General features: G+C 38.8%; 2 protein-coding genes across 2 annotated transcripts; one reads left to right on the top strand and one right to left on the bottom strand.

The window, feature by feature from the left end:
• The first annotated feature begins 1,763 nt into the window (after positions 1-1,763).
• mtg2 (mitochondrial ribosome-associated GTPase 2) lies at positions 1,764-6,757 on the top strand. The gene is made up of 6 exons (XM_041946582.1): positions 1,764-2,256; positions 2,644-2,791; positions 3,076-3,191; positions 3,550-3,768; positions 3,869-4,007; positions 4,165-6,757. Exons 1-6 carry the CDS (start codon positions 2,014-2,016, stop codon positions 4,557-4,559), a joined length of 1,260 nt encoding a protein of 419 aa, XP_041802516.1. The 5' UTR covers positions 1,764-2,013; the 3' UTR covers positions 4,560-6,757.
• Positions 6,758-9,624: 2,867 nt separating this feature from the next.
• On the bottom strand, positions 9,625-20,091 carry LOC121613246 (B-cadherin-like). Its single transcript, XM_041946573.1, has 18 exons — positions 19,963-20,091; positions 19,236-19,355; positions 19,001-19,147; positions 18,709-18,853; positions 18,396-18,571; positions 18,137-18,268; positions 17,856-18,038; positions 15,665-15,996; positions 15,411-15,553; positions 15,088-15,312; positions 14,703-14,930; positions 14,344-14,459; positions 13,469-13,540; positions 13,230-13,325; positions 12,440-12,508; positions 12,208-12,267; positions 11,987-12,073; positions 9,625-11,892 (listed from the first exon to the last, which is right to left on the bottom strand). The coding sequence occupies exons 1-18, from the start codon at positions 19,996-19,998 to the stop codon at positions 11,593-11,595; spliced, it is 2,667 nt and encodes an 888-aa protein (XP_041802507.1). The 5' UTR covers positions 19,999-20,091; the 3' UTR covers positions 9,625-11,592.
• Between the last annotated feature and the right edge of the window lie 3,028 nt (positions 20,092-23,119).

Raw genomic sequence — 23,119 nt, 5'->3', positions numbered from 1 at the left:
ATGTATTGTCTGATATTTTGTATTGTAGTGCAATTCAGGCTGTTTTTAGCAAACGATCCTCAAAAAGCCAAAGTAACACAGGAACAGAACAGTAACGGGTCCTGCACCTCTACTTCAACAAGTGCAATACACTCAGTCATGTTAAGGTTGGTTCTTATGGTGAACTCACGCTGTATTGTCTGTACTTTCTTGACTTTACAACGATGGCAAAGACCAGGGCTGCTTTGTTTAATGTCAGTAAATGTTATGTTGCAGGTTTCAACTGACATGTCATGTTTAAGAATATGATTTTGCGCATTTATGTGACCTGGTTATGTGAAGTCTTTCATCACAGACATAATGCTTACTGCATCAGTATTCTTTTTTCAGTGAAAACTTATACCATCACATTTTGTATTAGATGAAGAAAGTAATGTTAAAATGAGACAAGATTTAGAAAAATGTACAAGCACACTTGCCTTATTTTACATATTTATTTATGTTACTTCATTAATATCTATCTATCTATCTATCTATCTATCTATCTATCTATCTATCTATCTATCTATCTATCTATAGATGGGCATATACCATGTTGTTATTTCTTGATTTATTTACCAATATAAGAAGTCACACAACACCTCTGGCCATTTCACTAATCACTCTTTCTTACAGTTTGAGCAGTAATAAGGATTATTAGTGTGACTGTGAGGGTCCAGCTTTGCAGTAAATTCGGCAGTAAGTCAGCTTATCTCAGAGGGGTGAGGTAACACAGCAGTTGCAGTTATTTTGCAGGGTTAATCAAGAATGCGAGATACCTGGCTGTTAAACAGCTAAATAACTATGTACCACTCAACAGTGACAATCACAGGCCTCTCTATACTACATTGAATTTGTATCAGTGTTTTATTTTAACTGGGAACTGAACATGTATGCCAAGTCTTTTCCAATTCTATGTAGTGTGTCATCACAGGTGTGGGTGGTACGCCTTGTTTGTGTGTCCGTGTTTGCATGTGTGTGTGAGAGAGAGACAGAGAGAGAGAGTGAGCGAGAGAGTCAAGTTTGGTGTGCATAATACAAATATGAATGTTATCTAATTATCTGTTGTAAGACTGCATTGCCTGATCTTTTCTGCTGTCTTTTGTTACTGTTTGTTATATAAAAAATAAACTGTCATTCACCTTTTGTATGTCTGTATTTTGTGTGTTTATTAAGGAGATGAGAATGTTATTATTATTATTATTATTACTATTATTATTCTTATTATTATTATTATTATCATCAGTCTTTATATAGTTATAGTATAGACAACATCTGTACTATTTTAGTATTGTCTGTTTTCACGTCATTTGTGCACTGGTTAGAGGTTTTGAAATTCCTCTACATTTAGATTAGTATGATTAGGTTGGAGCTACTGTGATTTAGTACACATAATATTTTGTATTTGTCCAACAAAATATGCCACAAAACAAAAATTTGGAATTGTTAATGGATCTTGCCTCTGTGAAGTGTGTAGACTTCTCTTATATGACATATAAAAGCATGGCTCAGTTGATTAAAAATATTTATTGAGGCTTCATCAAAAAAGTTGCCACATCTTACCTCAAAAACATCAAACCATTTTCTTCTAGTTTCTTTTATTTTTTCTTTGCCTGTCTGTAGCTTTCATACACATTCCAGCACACAAGGTGGCGGTAGAGGATCAAAACTCACCAGAATAAACTTGCCGGAATTGACAATCGCGTACGAAATGTCCCTTCACGCGTTCCGTACTGTTAGGGGAGGTTATGCTCAGAGATAGTTTGAGGTGCATGTGTTATCAGACATGTCTAAACAATTACACAAGAAATGTATGCTAATTGTGAATTGACGTTAGAATTTAACCAGCTCTTTATTAGCGATTTTTCAAACAGGGTCCCAAGTTTTGCTCGCTATTACTGGGCTCTATTGAAGTAAACGGTCGAGGTTTAGCTAACCGTCGCTAGCTAACTTTACTTCAGAACCATAACTAATGTCTGTCTGCTGAACGACACAATGTTGGCGACCTTTGTGAGAGTTAAAAGCCCTCGGTGGCTGTCTCCGGACACGTTTTTACGATTCATATTAGGAAACGAAGTAAGAAGAAACGAGTTGAGCTTGCTCAGTCACGGTTCTCTAGTGTCAGCGGCGTGGAGGCGGAAAGTCACCGGTGCTGTCAGGGATGTCAGCACCGCTTGTCCGCTGTGCGCCAAAGTCCGAGGAAAGCCGAAGAAGATGGAGATGTCAGAAAAGAAGCTGGTATGTGTTTGAGCGTTGGCTAACTCTTTTACTACATATGTACTGTCTAAAATTCTAAAATAAACTCTTACTGATTTTGTGTTTATCACCAGTGAACTATGCCTTCACTTAGGTCAATTATCCATGAATTGATGCTCTCCAAAGGGGAAGACTTACATCAGTTATCATGTTTCTGACACTTATTTGAGCATTGTTCCTTAGTAGTCATTTCTTGTATTGTCAGATCTGTTAGGAGCTGATCTACCAACAGCAGATTTCTTAAGTACATCCCTTATTTAAACATTAAAAACGGCAAATCCATCCTAGTGCTGTGTCTTTTGATGACTTGCAAACTATCAATGTTGCATGAAGCCAACTGTCTAATTATTTTTGCTTTTTTAACCATAGACCCGTCACTTTGTAGACCATAGGCGTGTGAAGCTGGTGGCAGGGTCAGGCGGTAAAGGGGCCTGCAGCTTTCACAGTGAACCCCGAAAAGAGTGGGGTGGACCGGATGGAGGGAATGGAGGTGATGGAGGAAGCATCATCATCAAGGGTAAGTTGGGTGTTTGTCTGAGAGAAGGAATATGCACTGTACTACTCGTACAGGTACATTTTACAATTTCCATTAACATTAATTATGTCAAAATTCAGGACTGGCCGCTCTACTGGCTGGAACTTCATTAGACTTTGTAAAGAATCATAAACAATTAGGCATTTTCTTTACCAAGAATTGTTTTCAAAAGAGGTTCCATATCAGCACAGTCTCTGACAGCTCGATCCATTCTGCATCATGACAAAATGTGCTTCCATATACATTCCTTATTTTGTTGCTTTCAGCTGACCGGGTTGTCAAGTCGTTGGCGCACATAATTCCAGTTTACAAGGGAGACGACGGGCAATCAGGAGGCAGCAAGAACTGTTACGGCAAGAATGGCAGCACAACCTATGTTTGTGTGAGTTCTTGCTTTCGATCTTTATTAGTCATTATAAAATACTTTTTAATGCCTTATTCGGGAGTTTACAGGGTTTGGATCATTAAGGGTTAGAATTAAGTTGTCAAGATTGTAATTCATGTACAAGAACTTCCTTACTGTCAATAGGACGTAATTAGGAGGCTATTGAGGGAATATTCTTGTTTATTGGCCAATATCTGTAGAATATGATCATGCAGAATAAAGAATTAACAAGTGCTTTATGACGACTAATATATTCCTTTAAAATGCTCCTACTAATAATAAATACAACTAATATGCATGCTCATAAGCACCTAGTTAATGTGAATATATGTACCAATGTTTTTACATTTTTAAGGTACCAATAGGCACTGTGGTGAAGGAACAGGGAAAGACAGTCGTGGATCTTTTGGAGCATGGCCAGGAGTATCTGGCTGTATTTGGAGGGGCCGGTGGAAAGGGAAATCGATTCTTTCTGTCCAATGAGATCCGTGCCCCAATGACAACGACCCCAGGAATGGACGGCCAGGAGAGGGTCCTTCAGCTAGAGCTCCGCACCATGGCCCATGCTGGACTGGTGTGAAGAAGCTCCTTACCTTTGAAAATAACTTTAGCATGTTGCTTTTCAACACCACAAATCTAATATAGTGATGTTTTCATTATCTGTGTCCCGTCAGGTGGGGTTTCCTAATGCTGGGAAATCATCGTTGTTGAGAGCCATCTCCAACGCCAGGCCTGCTGTGGCCGCTTACCCTTTCACAACGCTCAACCCACATGTAGGAATCGTCAAGTACAGGGATCATGAGCAAGTTGCAGGTAGTAACCATTAATGTATTACAGAATTATTATCATTTATTGTTTGATAACGGTATAATATATTTTGATAGGACCTCTCTGGATAATTTTCAGCTTTTTATTCATTTACTCATTATATATAATGTATATGTTCTGCTGTTTGCCTTGCTCTGTGTAGTTGCTGACATCCCAGGCATCATTCGAGGAGCTCACCTAAATCGAGGCCTGGGCATCTCTTTTCTACGTCACATAGAGCGCTGTCGTTTCCTCCTCTTTGTTGTGGACCTGTCGAGTCCGGAGCCCTGGACCCAGCTCCAGCACTTGCGTTATGAGCTGGACCAATATGAACCTGGTCTGTCTCAGCGGCCTCATGCCATCATAGCCAACAAAATGGACCTACCAGAGGCCCAGGAGAAGCTTGAGACTCTAAAGAGCCGCGTCAGCCAGCGGGTCATCCCCATGTCAGCTCTCACAGGACAGAACACAGAGGAGCTCATCCTCCACCTCAGAGAGCTGTATGACAGCTACCTCCAAGGAGAAGGTAATAGGGAAGGGAAACCCACGAGGTGGTAGTAAAAAATATTTCCTCTTGCTCTACTGATATTGCTTTGATACTAAGTATATTTATAATGGACGATATAGAATGTATTTAAATTGCTACATAAATATATAAACAAAACAAAACCCAATGTTTGTTATTTTATGAATGATTTACAGCACATTGCTTAATACACTGAAACATTTTTTGGACTTCTTGAAACCTTTAATATATCTTATGACAGCTTTATGCACACAACATGTACAGATTTTAACAAAAGGTGACATTGCATGTCAAGAGTAGTCAGTACACTTTTCAATGGTAAGATTAACAAATGCCTTTGAGAGTCAAGAGCTGTTAAGACAAATAAGTCATTAAAATTAATTACTATTAAGGGATATTTCTGTGTCTAAAGATTCCAAGAATAGTTTTGAGAAAACTCTGGCTATCAAAACTGGAGACTGCAGATTAACTGGGACACAAAGTCATTTACACTATTTGGTCATTTTCTCTGTGCAATAAAGAGAGTGTAGACCGATAAAATAGATGAACAAAAGACAGTATAGAGGCATGCAAGTTTTAAATGCTACTTCTAAGTTTTGTTTAATTTCACAATGTGTTCTGACAATTTATTGATTTATTGAGATTACAGCTGTAGATTTGTCACGAATAAACATAATCCCTAAATGAACCAGCAGAGGGCGTGTCACATAATTTTAGATAAATTAAATTTTTAATGAACCTTTCAGTAAATAAAGCTCTGTCATTTCCAACTGGTGACGTTGCTGGGTCTGTAATGTTGCTCGTTCAATCACTGCCTGTACAGTAATTCAGCAAATTGTGCTTACTGGAAACAGGAGAGAGTGAAATATTGAAATCAATGCAGTGAGCTGATAGATAAGCAAAATGGAAGCAAACTGTTGTGCATTGTGCCATGGTGCATTGGCTATCATTCCAGGGGGGAACTGGATTAGGGTGAGGCCTTGGATATTTACTGGGCACTGCTGCTGCTGCCCTTAACTTGATTTACAGCCTACGCAAGCATAATAACTCAGATGTGTACTCACAGATTGATTTACCAGCAGCCCTGAATTGATGTGTATTTAATGATCAAATGCTACTGGTGTGTTGTGTTTAGGTAGTTCTCAGTAAAGCCTGAATGTCTCAAAGACCTCAGGTTTTGATGCTGTGCTGTGCGGTAAGCCTGCACTCAGATAAATGGCAGCGTAAAAAAGAGGAATAAACCAAATGGGTCCCACTGTCAGCAAGGGAATAATAAGAGCTTTTTTACTGCATTCCGGTTAAAACTAGTTTCAGAGATGATTCATACGTTATAGTAGATGGAGGAGCTGAGACAGATAAAGGATCCTATCCTAACCCTAATTGGAAGGAAAAGTTCATGAAAAAGAACATTGGGAAATAAATGGCCCGAACGCTGTACAATTATACTCAAGAGGTAAAAGCTTCAGTGAAAACCAGACGCTATTGTGATCTATTGTCTTTTTAGTCGTAGGATGGCCTATGTCAGCCTCCTCTGGGACTGACATTGTTATGGAGGCTGCTGTGTCACATATTTCCTGTTGCCTTACATGACTGATGTAAGTTAGCTCCACTGATGTTGTGACGAGTGCTGTACTTTGTGTTCTCCTGTATGCAATTTGTACTTGAGAGAGCTGTTCTGGTATCACTTTTGTATTTTAGTTTATCTTGTTTTGATTAGTTTTTTTTTTTTTTTTGGTGGTGTGACATGATTATGAAGCGCTCTCTTTGCAGTATGTGAGAGGAATTGATAAAAAGAGTGAGAAATAGGCCAGAATCCTGTAGGACTACCTTCGTCAACATCCTATAGAAAAAATATGAACATAAATGTTTGTATCATTTGAATTATGTCATTTTCACTTGCATGGACGAAATTTTGATTTTAGAGGTGGGGGGGACACAAGTATTTTTAATAAAGCGTAAAATAAAATAAAAATGCAGGGGAATTCTTTAAACCATTTCTCTTGTAGATGTAGGGTTCTGTTTGCAAGTTTTTGAACTGCGATTTCCTTTGGATTGGGCTGATATGGCTCAGTTACCTGATCTGGCCCTGTTCTTCCATCTTGTGCTCCTTTACTGCCTGAGCATCTGCTGACCCCTGGCTGTTGCTGATCTAGCTAAGATAAACATAACAGAAGGTGGAATAACTATGAGCAATTTATAATTTAATGAATTACTAATTAATAATGACAATTATTGCCTAATAAACTACTTTATGTCACACCTTCCCTACAGTGAGTTCTTGACCCAGCTCATGTCACAATGCTTCATCTCAGAACTAATGTTTATTCTTTCAACCTCACCTGTGAGCCTCCAGCCTCTCCTCCTCTACCGCCTCCAGCCTCTTCCTTATCTCCTCCAGCAAATGCAAGGGCAAGTGCTCTGAAACAAGAGGAGAGTTAGGCCTTCAAAATAAAACAGGAAATGACAAGACAAAAACCCCAAAACGAGACAGACCTCACCACGGTGTGACATTTTGATGTTTATGCTACTAACTCATTAACTGTAATTAAATAATCTGGAACAACAGATTATTTCTACGCTGTGGTATTGCTACTTTTACCTAAATTAATTATCTGGATTCTTTGTTCACCACTCATACTCCAGTCCTTTACTTAAGTAAAAATACCAGCACAATAAAGTAAAAATACTCACACCATGAGTCCTGTAAATACAGCAACAAGTGCTTAAAGTATCTAAAGTGAAAGTACACCCTCTACAGAAAATGGCCCCTGGGTCTCATATTTCATTAAATGTGTACTATTTAATTTTAACAGGCCTACCGATACATCTGGTCAAGTTTCACCTACTATGTATGGAGTTAGGTTGTCACCTGGTGGACTTACATTCTGTCAAAACTTCTTCCTGATGTAGGATATGAATTCTTGTACTCTCAGCATTTCTCTCACTTCCACCCTCTACCACCACCAGAGGTCCCCATTTACAGAGAAATCTTTCCATTTAGCTTTCTTTAGAAATGAAATGAAATGATTTATGAAATATTTCTTGTTTCCTTTCTACAGTTGAATAATGCTGGCACAAAAAAAAAGATTTTAAGGATTTGTATTAAAGACAAATCCCTGTTATGCATCTGTTTTTGAGAGTTTTCACAGTAAAATATTGAATTCAAGTTGTTTCCCTGTAAATCAGTGTGTTCAATTTACTCTCCCTCAAACCATAACCTCATCTTTAAGTTTTTATCCTAAGTCTAACAGTACCATTTGTTTGTAATATACTCATCTGTATATTGTGTCACCTGTGTTTCTATATGGATTCACTGTATAGTTATTTTAATCTAAGCAATTCTGAACAACTTTACATTGTAGTAAGTACTGCGAGTACTAGACTTGCACTATTAACAAAATATTACCAGACACTATTTCAAGTTTAAAAATATTAGTTCAGTATCTGGTCAAGATTTTAGATATTTGCATGTTGTTTTCTCCGATCCACCTCTTTGAGTATAAGTGCTTTCTGTATGTCTGACGTCACTGCTGTTCATTGCAGGGTTATATCTCGATCAATGGGTGAACCAATGAGCCTTTCATAAGAATAACTACAGCAGTAGAGGTGAAATAAGTGAGCAGCTCTAATTATATTTCTTAATAAAATTGTCCAGGTCTACAAAAAAGAACCAACATCAACCGTCGATTCAGAATTAGAACAGATGCACCTTTGTTTCCTCATATCATTTATATTTTGATTTTTGAGAATATGCATGTTGCTCCAAATAAATAGCAATATGTTTACTGCATAAATAAGCCTCCATATTGATTTCATATTGACATGTATGTGTAGCAGTTAACTGGATCCCTATAATCAGAAACAGAGGAATGGCCTGAAACAACGCATGGAACACACATGGAAAGGGAGGAAAAAGCAAAGACAGGTGGTGTTCTGTCTCAATAACACAAGAGTTCTCTTGACCTTCAGAAACCAAGCAACAGATGTTTTTAGTCTCATCCAAGATGAAAAGTAACTGAGCAGGCGATCTGTGGCACTTTCAAAATCCACAATAACAGAATTCACCATCAAATCCCTTTTAACTTCTGGCTCATCTGCAGGAATCATGTCAAGATCAGCATCCAATTTAGGCCAAATCTCCTTTTTCCCATTTATCCATCTCCTGCCTTTCAGGAAATTCTTTGCCTTCATTCCTCTTGATGCATCATCTGCTGGATTCTCCTTACTCATAACGGCATCTATGCATTACATGTTTTCTATGCCAAACATTTGATGTAAGTGAAATGAAATAAGGCCAAATAACGTCATCCTTTACGGAATAGAGTGGTTTTAGGTTTCAGGTGTTGATACCCACACGGAGGCTCATGCATGGATAGTATGCACACACCCACTGTCAAAACAACGAAGACAAAACTGGCTCGACAAGCTGGTCATGAGCCACTGAAATTTCCATGGTATAATGATGCCTCAGCTGCATCAGTACTTGTCATGCTTCCTTGGATGTGCTTTATTTACACACACGCCTACGGCGCACCTTCTTTTTTGACATTATATGGAACTGCAGATCAGATTTTGCACTCTAAACAAATCTGTTTGTAATGGATTGTGAGTAAATGACAAGGTTGTACTGTATTACTGTATGTAACTACAGCAAAGGCTAGAGCAATGAAAAAAAAGTCTGAAAATAATTCTTTAGACATCCCAAAAAAGTGAAACACCCATTTCCCCGTCATATCTGTACACCATCAGTGTATCAATATTCAGTGTACCCTGTTGTGAAAGAAACATTTTTTTCACACTGTACACCACATTCCTGCCACCCAGTCTCCAGTGTAAATCCAGTGTGATCAGATTCCATCTCTTTTTACCAGGACCTTGCCCCAGTAATCACCCTTCTACATAACCCTGGCTTTGTTTTACTTCTTTGTTATTGCGCTTACTTTTGCATCATGTGCTGCTACTGCATAGCAAAAGACCTCATCTTATGGAACAGAAGAGTGCAGCTTTTGTGTAAATTTATGGCGGTTAAATCTGTTCTTCCTGTCACATTTGCCATCTCTTGTTCTGTGGAAGTGAGCTTTGTCCAACACTAAGAAATTGTTGCTGAATTTTATTGATTTTTAGTGGTGAGGACATCTGACACTTGTTGTACTTGAAAATAGGTCTAGTAACATTTGTGGATGAAAAGTCATGGTAAAAGGTCCCTACAGGAACCTGATTGAAGTCTGTTTGCTAAGTCCTGTTATGTGTTTTTCATACAATGCAATACAATTTAATGGCATGGACATTGTACATGGATGTTTGCATGAACTCAAAGGCTAAACAAATCGAATTTAAACAGAGACAGATGTGTGATAGCCACCATATTTCCAGTCAGGTTGCTGTATGAGACCTGTTTTCTCCTTTCTCTTACGTGCTTGCTGCTGTTTATTACAGATAAAATCAGCACAACAACATTCATATCAAGTTTTTTCTGTGTGAGCTTTCTTAACTCTTTGTAACCTCTAGAGGATGCAGTCCTCTGTCTTGTAATGGTGAAGGAACACAACTCTGTCATCCTTGAGAAACTATCCTGACCTGAGAACTTGGCTTTAAACACACAGTGGTCATCAAAAAGCCATGAATGATAACCTATGGATGCGATTTGTCAAGTATTGCAATAGAGATGCCCAAGAGTTTTCCTGTGTGTGTAATTGAAATCATTGGCTAATTCCTTATCCACCATCAACATTGCTTTTATGAGAGAAGAAAGACTAAACATTGAAAAATTCTGAGTCAAGAAAGGTATTCCTGCTGAATACAATATGACAGTGCTTTTCAAACTAAAGGCAAATCTCAAGGCACTCTGTAAACATTTGTTTTCATTTACTAATGCCACATAACTTGACTTATACTTATTAATACTTATTAACAAAATGACATCAAAACAGCAACACACCCAATATAAACCAGACAGATCACAAAATTAAAAATGAGAGAAGTAGAGACACAAAAGTGTGTGTGCGCACACGCACTGTTAAATAAGACATGTTCCACGGTCCCAGAGATTGAAGAGTTTGTTTTCCCACAACCCCAAAACAGTGAAGTCTAATCCAGTTCACAACCACTCAAAGAAAGACAATTCAAAAGTCTGCTCTGTGGTTCCCGACAAAGCTCTGCCAGAACCAGCAACCCCTGGAGAAACTCCGACTGGGAAACACACGCATCCACTGGCTTATTCCTCCTCCTGACACAGACTCCACAGACAAGACTTAAGCTTCACACGAGTAGTATATTGCAATAATAATGTATGGTTGTCACAAAATCCCACCATTTAGGAACAACGGCAATAGAAACATGCAAAAAATATCTTAAAAAATGTAAACACTGGTTAATCCCAAAATAAATCTACCAGTTTTTCTTCTTCAGTCTTACCATACATGTCAGCCCTCCTGTTTTTCTTGGCATTCTCTTGTAAGCAATAGATATTTAAACTAAGTACTGAATTTCTGTGTTCGTTTATACAAGGCAGGAGTGTTCACAGCGTGTCACTTTCAACCAGATATCTGATTCTGACCACCTGACTGTAGTCATTTACATAAAGTAGGAACTAGTTAACCTAAACCTTGTTGCTCTGATATTTTAAAGCAGGTTGCCCTGTACTGATTTTAGGATTGACTGTGTGTCCCCTTGTCTAAATGTAAAGGATATGTGGACAGCGGTACAGATGGCTGGGAGGCCCAGGGTAGGACGATGGAAAATTTCCCTTATTTTCAGGTTGACAGGTATGGTTTTACATCTTTGACAAAGCAGAGGGGAGGGTTTGTTCAATATGACTAATGAGCTGTGGCAATGTGCGCCTGCTTGTAGCTAAGCTCTAATTTTCACATTTTCTCACACGTTCATTTTCCCTGTCGTCACTGACGGATACAGAATCTAGAGAAGATTAACGAATCCTTCAAGTGTTGCTAAATTCACATGACTTGCCGTGAGTCATCAGAAAAATCATGGGGAAAAAATGCCTTTTTATACTGAATCCAAGTGACACATAAAATTTAGAAGTTAATCAAAAACATAACACATATTTTAGAAATGTGATTCAGTGATGGTGCTTGTTTTCCAGTTTTCTGCCTGGATCAGAGTCGTTGCTGTCACATGGGAGGTTTCTATGGAGGTACTGTAGGCAGTGCTTTTATGAGACATGCAGATTGAGGCCAGAGTGTTGAACTTGAAAGTCGGGTCCGACTCGAAGTTTGGGTCAAAGGAAATGTCGGGGATGGAGATGGCATCAAGCTCGTAGCTGGTCTCTGTGTCCCCTTCCTCAGCATACACGTGAGGAGCATAATCACCCAGCTCCTCTCCTGCCGCCTGGAGATTGCATAACATCTACAGTAGGCAGAGGAGGAAAGGAGAATAATTAAAAAAATACAGACATTACAGAATTATCTTAGCTTATTAGGATTGATTGAATTGTCATTACCATAGTTAGTGCTTTGAACAGAATCTCACGGTGGATGTCAATCTTAATGTCTGCAGAATGTTTACCGCTGCTCATCCAATTGTTCTTCTGGGAAATCAGATAGATATGCAGATAGTTGTAAATACCACCAGGAGTCTGACATAAAATTCAACGTAGTTAATCTCTATGGATATTAAAAAAAATTGTAATAATGAAAAAATTCATAGATTAGATTGCAGTACCCAGCGCACAGAGTTTCTGTACCCATCTGTCATTCTCAGGAATGATGATGCTTCCTCGGACTGGAGAATCAAACAATTCAGTGGTTAATACTGAACAATGCAGCAGCTTTTGAATTATGGTAGAATTTAATGAACTATAAAATTTCATGGCTCTGTAAAATTCTGCCTCTTCAAACTTAGTAGTGCTACTCAGATTCAATAATGACATTAACAACAATAATACTTTCAGTACCACATGCATAGAGTTCACATCTTTAAAGTCTTTATGCTGGCCTTGCGACACTTCATCTGTTGTTGTCATCTGTGGGGGGGAAAAAAACAGGTCAGGCCAGGACGACACCTCACTTTTGAAATAAATGTAATTTGTGCCCATTTGTCACTTGGATAAAATATGAAAGGATAAGGCTTGCTATTTATTCTCAGTTTTTCTGGTTCATCCTCAATCAGCAGTGTGTTAGTCTGTCTTTTTGACTGTCCTAGCCAGTATTAAAGCCCCAAGCTCATGTGTTCTACTGTAAATATGTGTAAATATATGAAAATACTGTTTAAAACCTTTCACGAATGAGTCGTGTGTCATTCTAACAAATCTAAAACAGTCCTAGAACAACTGGTTATTGTAGTTTTCAGCAAACATTTCTTGAACAGAAGTAAATACTATATATTGGAGACTGCTTTCAGTTTTGTTTTGGTGTGCTAGTGAGTATTTAGCAGCAGGATGGTGTGTGTGGGATTGGCTCAATGTAAACTACAGTGGCCATGTTCATTGTAATGACGGAACATGTGATCCAGCGCAACGTTGAATTTCTAATGTGAACAATGGATCTCTGTGGCAGAAAAGGATAAGTCAGGCCTTTGTCAGCCATTAGCTTCACACACAGTGCCTGTTAGCAGGTTCAATTTGTTGCTGATTTTCTTTTCATTTTGACAATAAAAACATCTAGAATATCACAAGACTTATCCTATAATATAGAATACGGTGCAATTTTTGACCTCCCGAAAAAGCATAATAAGAGTTTCTGTACCCATTGCAAATAGTTACTTCGCCATTGGTTGGTTTGGGATGTGCTGTACCCTGCATTGGCTTCTGACACTGCCACTGTTGTTCTATCATTGGCTGACTGCAAAAAAAAATAAAAAAATATTTCAAGTCAAGACATGACCGCATGTAGATAATTGACAAAATGTGTAGTTCATTTGTGCATGCATAGCAGATGGAGAAAAGTGTCCTTTATTCAATTATCGTGTATTTTTCAGCACTTACTTGCTTCAGCCTCCTTGGAACTTGAGAATCTGTTTCCACTTTCACTTGTTGGTTTAATAGCTCATAAGCCACCTGATGAAAATTTGAAGACAGAAACTTATGTTTATACAGCAACAATCAGTTGTAGTTTCATTATTTTCATTCATTTTTACTGCTGTAGGATGAATGAAAAAGAAGAATGACTTTAATTTGTGTTAATAGTGCTATATATTTTGATAAGCCCTAGCATAAAGGATAACTTTCGTTTTTTTTTTTACAACCTGGACTTTATTTGTAGCATTAAATACGCCTATTTACTCACCCAGACAACTTTGGTGGCATTTGGAGTCGTTTTGGCATGGTGGCATGTTATCAACATCCGGCGTCTCTAGGCAACTACCTCTGACGTGGATGATGTCATTACCGAACGCCGCGCGCTGAGAGCAGCCAGCCACCACACGGCTAACTCTGCGACGGTCCGCTACGAATATGCAATAACGAACCATAGCTGTGCCAAACTACAGCTAAACTAGCCGACCGCCGGCTCAGAGGGGAATAGCACCAGCATATCATAACAAAATATTGGAATATGAACGAGTTTCGCCGCAGATTATGCGTTATATAGAGGCTGCGCATGGATGCCCCGAGTACTCGCATTATACGGATATACGCGCCGCTCCTCTGCGGCTAATTTCTTCAGAACGACTCCAAATGCCACCAAAGTTGTCTGGGTGAGTAAATTGTCGTATTTAATGGTATAAATAAGGTCCAGGTTAAGTCCAGGTAAAGTTATCCTTTAAGACTTTAAATTCAAGTTGAGTAAAATTTAAGAAACAAACAATGTGCGTGTGCGTGTGTGTAGGTAGTACAGGTGATTTTGTGATTAAGATAGTTACTTTGCAATCACTTCCTGGTTTCTCAATGTTAGAGTTGATTATATGTCCTGAAACGTCATCCGGCAGTGGTATTTTGTCTCTGTTACATGAGACCAGAAAAACCAAAAGCAGCATACCTGGGATACAAAGACCACACACACAGATCAAACATACAGTTTTATGTCCTAAATTAAGCTATTAATCATTTCAGGAAGGGCTCATGACCAAAATATGAAATTATGTTATTTTATATGTCAGTTATATTTAAGAGATGGTGTTTAAGTGGGAACATTTGTTATATGTTTTTTTGTCAAGGTTTAAACAACAACAATAAAAAATCTTATTCGTATTGAGCAAAGTGTTTTGGACATGCATCCCACCTGCGAGCAGCAGCATGGTGAAGAAGATGATCCCAAGTACTCCGCCTCCTACTGTGGAGCTCGTAGCTCTGGAGGAGCGACAGTTTGGCGTCGCTGTGTCTGAGCAGGTACACACAGTAACTGACAAGTTGTGGAAAGCGCTCGTGTGCTGACGGTCAAACACTTCCAGCAGCAGCTTAAATTGTCCAGAATGAACTGTGTTCTCTTTCACCAGGTTGAGTGAGTACCCTGCACATCCAAAATGAATTGTCATATTATAAAGATTCATTGGGACATACGGTCGACTTAGAGCTTGATTTGATGATTTCAGTTGGTTTTAGCAGTGACATTAGTTGCACAAGTTATTTGATCTTGGCTACATTTGAACCCCAAAGGAGTTGCTCACCTTGAGCAGGGTCAACCCTCCACTTGCCCTCAATGTCTCCGTGGAGCTTGAACTGGAAAGGTCCACCATAGGGATCTTCATCCAAGTCGATGACTGTGATGTTGGCCACAGAGGCTCCATGAGACTGGCACATGTCAATTGTGCTGACACTCAGGGTTGGAGTATTGTCATTCTCATCAGTAATATGGATGTTTAGGGTGGCGGTGCCTGTCATTGGAGGTTTGCCTGGTGACCGAAAACACACGCTGCACATTTTTAGTAATGTGATAAAACATTTGCGATTGACAGCATGCACAGAATGTATGAACAATTCCTGGTCATACCATTGTCAACAGCATATATTGTGACGTTGTAGATACTATTTTTCACAAAGGGGGACTCTCGATCCAAGCTCTTTGATGTGGTTATTTTTCCTGTCACGGGGTCCACTGTGATCCAGCCAGCAGGATCGTCTCCTTTGCTGTATCTGCAATACATGTATGTGTTGTGTTAGACGTATTCAAGTTCTATATTGACATACTCATGTAGAATGTTGTTGTCCTGTGAGATGGACACAGGTAGTATCTTCATGACTTACACAAATGTGTTTGAACTAGTGACGTCACGGTCTGTGGCTGTAAATGTCTCCAGATACTGTCCCGCCTTAGTATTCTCACCCAGTTGAACTTGTTTGTTAGGTTTATCGAAGATTGGAGGATCGTTGACATCCTCCACAGCCACTGTCATTCGGTAGGTGGACTGACCGATTGTCTCTGCCACACTTGTACCACCAAAAGTGGAGCCGCTAGTAGTGACTACTTCCCAAAGGCCAGTGGTTGTGCGACTCACCACTTTGCACGAGTGATAAGCGATCTCATTCTCTACACTGATAGTTATGTTCTTCTGAGGATTTTCTTCATAGTCCAGGGCCTGTAAAAGCAGTGAAGATCAAATGTTGGTTTGAAGACAAATACCGAAGTTTGTGCCATAATAACTTCACATCAAACGTCATTAAGAGCCATAAAGTTCATCATACACTGATAGTTGTTTCTGCAGTGCAGCACTAAAAACCTCAAATCCCTAGAAACAGCATGAAGAGTATCCATTTAAGTGTCACTCTCCTTAGCATTTGTGAGCACTGGTGGTACAGTTCATCTCCTCAGAGTCCAAACTTTGCAAAAAACATATTTTGGGAAAAGAAAGCCTGATTTGTTAAAGTGGATGCATAAGCATTTTAAATGTAGTCACAGTGGAGCATAGTTGTTGTGGATCAAGCCTTTTTACCTCTCTGCCCAATTCTTCAAACCGGTACCAGGGCATGATGTAGATACTATCTGCATGATATCTTAAGGACATACATCAGCGCCGTTGAATAAGAGAGATGCCACGATTCCAGAAGCAACATGTATCATGGGGCAGTCAATAGTTCCCATTTCCTATGCACGCTCGCTGTTGAGTTGATGAAATGAATGAATTTTTTGACATTTTAATGCATTAACTGAGCTCTTATAAACCTACTCAATGTGATATTGTATGTAGCCACCTTTAGTTAATGTTTATCTTAAGTTAAATGCAAGCTAGATACTATTTACAGTTAGCTAATGTAAGCAACACTACCATAGCTGGCTACCATAACCACATGTCATGTCATGTCTCCATTTACCTCAAATTAATTGCAGTTATTGCCATTTGCTGGCATACAGAGTTTATTTTAAGGTATTAGATTTACTGTTAAAGTGATCAGTGTTAAGTTGTGACCATATTAACAGCAAAGCCCAGATCTAGCAATGCCAACAACAGCAAGTGGAAGACAAGACCGTGGGTGGGAGAACAGACTGGATATGAGTGCTCAGATTTGGGTGTGAGTCGTAAATACCACGATCCATGGCCAGGTTTCCTGATAGCATAGTATGCCTATGTAAAAGAACTTGCAGTAGTAGAAGAATGCAATGGCTATTTTGAGCACTTGGATGTCTTTCTTGGACTGTTTTGTGCCATCGTTCTCCCCCTGTATGAGGTCAAATGAGTTTCTTTGAAATATGGCATTTAAGGAAAAACTTACCTACCCTCTTCCTGGATATATTAGAGAATGTTTTGTTGAATGCAATTGGTTGCGTTGAATATTTTGCGCTATTCACCAATGTTAACTTAAAAACCTGAGCAGGTTATGGCAATAACATATTCACTTGTTGTTCATGTTTATGTGAATGCTTTTACAGAAAATAACATTTAGATGTGAGTAATAGTAAAGTAGTAGTAATCAGTTCCCTTCCCTCCAAAATTAAGCACAGGCAGTTTGATTAATGCTGTCTCTCCGTCACTCCACAGAAAAACAAAACTATTGTATTCAGTGTTGTCAACTTAGAAATCAGTGTACATTATGTGTTAAAATATGAAAATGGATACAAATATAGTCGCTGCTGCTGCCCGTCCCTCTGGAAGCCATGCAAACAGGTTGACAGCGAGGATTTGTTTGTGAACTATTGAGAGCTACATGAATTACGTGGCAGCGAGTTTAAAGAAAATTACAGCTCTGTCAATTAATGACGCTGACAGACATCAACTGAGGGCATCGGTCCTCTGCAAGGTGTGATCAAAAGTGCTCTGTCATAAACCATAATGGTTATTGTATAGTTTTTCTATTTTCTTCTGATTGGTTTTGCTGATGCCAAATTGCGTTCACTGAGGTTGTGTTTGTGTAGTGCATTCCTGCAACAAGTGTGTTTTCACCAAGTAATTATTGGACTGTAGCTTGAAAAATCAGCATATGTATGATCAAAGGAAAATACCTTTGCCACATACAGTAGTCCCTCGTTTGTCTCAGGATCAGTAGTGATTCTGAAGTTGTTGCTTGTGTCTCCTTGGATTTGATATTTCGCTCTCCAGGCCGCTGTACCTTTGGAGTCCTTGTCTGTAAGTTGCAGACGTGAAACGAGAACATTTTCCTCTCCTTCTTTCACTTTCCCGGGACCCTGAGGTGAAAAATAAATGAAACTTTTAGGATGAAAGTAGACTGTTGTATTATTGGTAACAGCCTTCCTCGAGCTAATTGAAAGAAGTAATTCCTCACTGTTTGTCCTGTGATCACAGGAAGGTGATTGTTTCCATCTTCTATGTTGATTGTGACAGTGCAGGAGCTGGAGAGCTGTTTTTTTTCCCCGCGGTCTTTGGCCTCCACTACAATGGTGTATTTCTCTGCTCTCTGATCAGTTAAAAATGAATATGAAACGTATTTGATTCTGCAATATTATTAAAATCTAAGGAGATGGCAGCTGATTTGATATTTTTTAAATTTTAGAATTATGCCATCAAACAATGAGTCCTCTTACCTCATGGTCCAGACACCCTTTAAATGAGATGGTTCCAGTTCGTGTACCAGGGTTTTGGTTTAAGTAGAAATCCAGCTCATAGGGTTTGGGAGTGACTGAGACTATTCTGAAATCAAATTTTCCGTTGTTCTCATTGGTGTCAGCGTCGCTTGCCCCAATGATAACAAGATCAGTGCCTGTCAGTATCAGAGGAAAGGAGTTGTTTTTTGTTATTTCATTTTTGGCCATTGTGAGATTCCAAATTTTATTTCATGTAAAGTTTCCATTTCATAGTAGCAGTAAAGATTACAGTAGGAAATAGTTAAAAAGTTACCTTGTGCTGTAGATTCTTTTGTGCTGACCTCGTACCTTTCAAAGGCAAACTGTGGAGTGTTGTCATTTGAGTCCAGAATCTGGATCTCAACGCCCAGCTTTGTGTCTAATACGTGGTTCTCTTTATCAAAGGCCAGAAAGACTAGCTGTAATCGAAAGGCAAGAATTGTGAAATAAGAAACCTTCCACCGTGCGCCACACACACCAACACACACACGCATGCACACATAAACATCCTCTGTGCTTTGCAGGAAATCATGGTAATGATGCAGTTTTAGTAAATTTCTTCTAACCTTTAAAACTTTGAACTTCTCATAGTCCACAGGGCCGTGGACAGTAATCTCCCCGGTGTTTCTGTTGATTTGTAATATACCTTTGGGGTCCTCATCAACACCTTGACCTTTTATCTCGAAAAGGGTGAGGTCCTTCTCAACTTTAATCTGTAGGGAGTCAAAACACAATGATCTTCCTGCATCTTGTCATACATACTATCCATATCCATGCATTGTGTCTCAGAACTTGTCTCACTTTGCCCAGTGTATATGGGAAGCTTCCTTCATAGCCCTCATCGATGGCAAAGGAATCAATGATCCAGTTTCTTTTTTGTCGCTGTAGAATTTCTGAAGATGAGCGGTGGAAGACCAAGCACTACAAAACATTAGATATATGACTTAAATTGGGTTAAGTGCATTTGGGATGTTTTGCATTTTATGATTCAGATTATTATCTACAAAGGGTCTTTTTTTGTAAAAATTAAGCTCTGAACACAACGTTAAACATGTTACTCAGCTTGTGCGCTCAACACCTCTTCCAGAATAACATCCTATAGGTCAAATAAGGTGGTAATTAAGTAATGAATTAATTAATTTTAACATGTCATTAATGATTACAGTCACAATGTGACATATTATTGATACTGGCTGTCATGACTATATCAGTTTTAACTTTAAGTGTTAAAATTATAGCTAAGTATTTAAATGGTAGAAAAAAACTCCATATACTTGTACAATTTTTAACTGTCATGTTTAAGTTGTTCTTGTATTCTTAGTTATTGATAGAAAATGTTGTCATGCCAGTTAAACTAATGAATCCATATGCCCTCATTCATGTTGTTAGAATCAGTTGGATGAAAACATGTAGCTTCTAAAAACGATCAATCATGTTGGAATTTAAGACAGAAGTAAGCATCAGGCAAGCATTGTGTGAAATAACTCTAATGAGTCCAGAAAGACTGCCACCGAAGAAAAATTCTTACCAGCATCATGAAGAGACTGAGTGGTATCGCCTCCATTGTGTATCCTGATCGTGTGCTGTAGAAGTCAGTCCCTTAGATAAAAACTATTCCTTGGATGCACCTGAGTAAATGCCATGCCAGTGCAGGTTCTAGCTGTAGTGTACCTGTGAGGGGGAGGGCCTGTGGCGTAAATCATCTCATCTTGATAGCATCTGGGTGTGTACAAAGTGCTCTGTGTGTGTGTGTCTGAGTCTGAGAGAGAGAGGCAGAGAGAGTACTGTATACTTGTCACTGTTACAGAAATATGGTGAGAATTTAGTTTTGTATGTGTGTCACAGAATGTAATAAGATGTAACAATGCTCATTATCTTAAATTACCGGTAGTTCCTTTCCTAACAAGCTTACAGAGTGCTTCACAACGGTGCAAACCCCAAAAAACACAGTCAAAATACACACTGTGTAATACATTAAAAACACACAAAAGCACAGGAGAAAAAAAGTGAATCTAAATCTAAATATTCCTATTACTATTCCGCTGTTCTGTTTTAACTTTACAGCACTATTTTTCTCAGTTTTATTTCATAATGCCGGTGTTCTTCACAGGGTCCATGTTAGTCAAAACAAACAAGATAGAACCAGTTTTGTCAGGCTCTTGTTTTGGTCTGAATGACCCGCTCTGAACTTTGTAGTTGAGAAAAGAAGCAGGACGATATACGATTTCATGAAATGAGTTTGAAAATTATTGTTACATGATAACATTAATTATATTAGATTATTAGACGAGATGTGTGAATTTATTTATTTATATACTGAGCACTTTGGGTTTCCGTAAACCTAAAGGGAGGTTTCCATGGCCTTGATGTACTGGTATAGCTCTTTTGGTGTTCTTCAGTTCTAATAATGTGTTTTGTAATTTGGTGCTGTTTCGTAGTTACAGTTCTACATCTAATCTAATTCACTGTGTATCACTTTTCTTTTGAAAAGCGTGATGTGTTTTGCTTGTGCTCATTGTGGTAACACTGGAAATATGCAAACTGACAGTCCAAAAAAAGCATGCCTGCACTGACCTTCATTCTCAGAGCTGTATTTGCTACACAATAAAGCATTTGTCATTTTTGGCTGTGCTGTCCATACAGAGAAATACTTCACTTCTCTTATGTTCCATTACTATGAATGTCTAAAGCAATTCACTGCAGCAATGTTAACATTAGCCTCTGAGATCAGTAGTTTGTAACAATCGCAAAGGCTAATAGGTTTAAAACAAAACTGTCATATGATTTGTGGGTATTATCTATTGAAGTGGCAATCTTGGAAATTTAATTCCTGGTTGATTGACACCTGTAGTTAAAACAAAAGAGGTCTGGCAGTAATCGGCATTTTTCCATCATTCTGTGAGCAACCGTGATCTCATTTTATGCCACGGCATGAATCTGCAAACAGCAGGGCACAGTGGAAGGAGTTGGTTACCTTGCTTAGAAGATCGAGATTTGCAGCCTGTCACCTGCAGATCTCTCCCTAACACCTCACTGTGACTGCTCCCTCTTGTTCCATTACTCCCTGTAATATTTCAAACTGATGCACTGTCAAAAAATGCTGAAAATGACCGTTGTTTTGTTTTATAGATGCATTTTTGATAAACTGTAGCAGCAAGTTCAAAGCTCACTGACAAACACATTACATTTCAAGACCACTTCATAATAAAGTTAACTTGTGTTCCGTGAATAAAATGCTTTCAATGTGAAGCTGCAGCAATGTTGGAAATGTTTGGTTTATTAGAAGTAACTTGTTTGTAATACTGCAAATATATTTGTAGTATAATAGGTGCAATATATATGGCCTACTTTCATCAGTGGGCCATAGGTGCATAGGTGCCATTAGTTACCTCATTCAGTGATAGGTACTGACTTACTTTAAGAGATAAATCATACATTAAGATAACAAGTTTACCAAATAGATAGGTATTGTAGACCTGAGGACAGTGGAATTAGCACAATCTAAAGGAAGAGACTTATTCAACATATGGACAGAAATCTACTGAGCGGAAATCTGACTCACATAGCTCAACATTGCTCCAGTGGGAGGGTGAGAATGAGTCTCATTTTCATCATACTGAGCATTTTGCTTGCCTGCCAATAGAAAAGAAAACACGTCAATCACCACTTGCCTTGAGAGGACCTCTAAGCAGCAGCGTGTCAAAAAAGTTGTACATGTTATAGCTAGCATCTGACTAAACACTGATGTTTTGCAATGATGAAACCATTTTCTAGCAGCCTTGATGAACTAATTTCTCAAGAAAAAAAGCAGCGTGGGACATTCAAAACCTGTATGTACATTTTCGTGTAAACTACAGATGTCATTGATTGATTAATTAATAATAAAGCATTTTATTCTCCTTTAGTTGTGTTTATAAAGACTTGATGATTAATCAACAGTGGATTTGGAGTAACATTCACACTACCTTGTGTCTTTTGGTGTTCATCTGTGTGTTCTGCTGTTAGGTGCTTGCATGTATTTACTATTTCCTGGTGTGGTCTGACGTACCGGCACTTTTAATGTCTTCCATTGTCTTGTGCTGAATCTGAACTGAGCTTAAGGTGACATCCATATTTGGAATGTATTCAGCGTGGGTCAAACAAGTTCAGACCAGTGGTGGATTTGCATATTACTCTCCGTGCCACAACAGTTATCAGAAAACAAGTTCTGTCGGCTCTGAAAGACTAAAGGGCAGCCATTGTCACAACAGGAACACAGAAGCAAAATATTGAAACTTGCCAACTAAAATCAGACAGGCTGAAGATTGTCTTGGCAGTGACAGAGGGAGTTGATGATGTGAACTGGTCATGACACAACCAACATCTAGGCATTTAGTCTTTGTACTGTACAGTACGAACACTTTACGTTGCTCCAGCCATTGCTCATGCATGCCTCATGCCGTCAGGTGGGATTATCTCTGCAATCATTTGGAAGGTGAGAAAACAGTAAACCCAACTCTGCTCTACCCCTCTGACGTTCTGTATCAAATTTCTGCTGCCACCACTCCCTCGCTGACAACCCTTTCATCTTCTGCATTTCACAACACAGTCTTTAGGTTATGCTAGTAGCATGCCAGTGTAAAAAGTTAATTATTACGTGTAATTATAGTGGTTAAAAATAAAACCTTCAAATTATAGCATTAATA

The sequence above is a fragment of the Chelmon rostratus genome, chromosome 10 (genome assembly GCF_017976325.1).
Source record: "Chelmon rostratus isolate fCheRos1 chromosome 10, fCheRos1.pri, whole genome shotgun sequence".
Taxonomy (NCBI): Eukaryota; Metazoa; Chordata; class Actinopteri; order Chaetodontiformes; family Chaetodontidae; genus Chelmon; species Chelmon rostratus.
The sequence above is the reverse complement of the archived record's forward strand: the minus strand, read 5'-3'. Positions and strand labels throughout refer to the sequence as shown.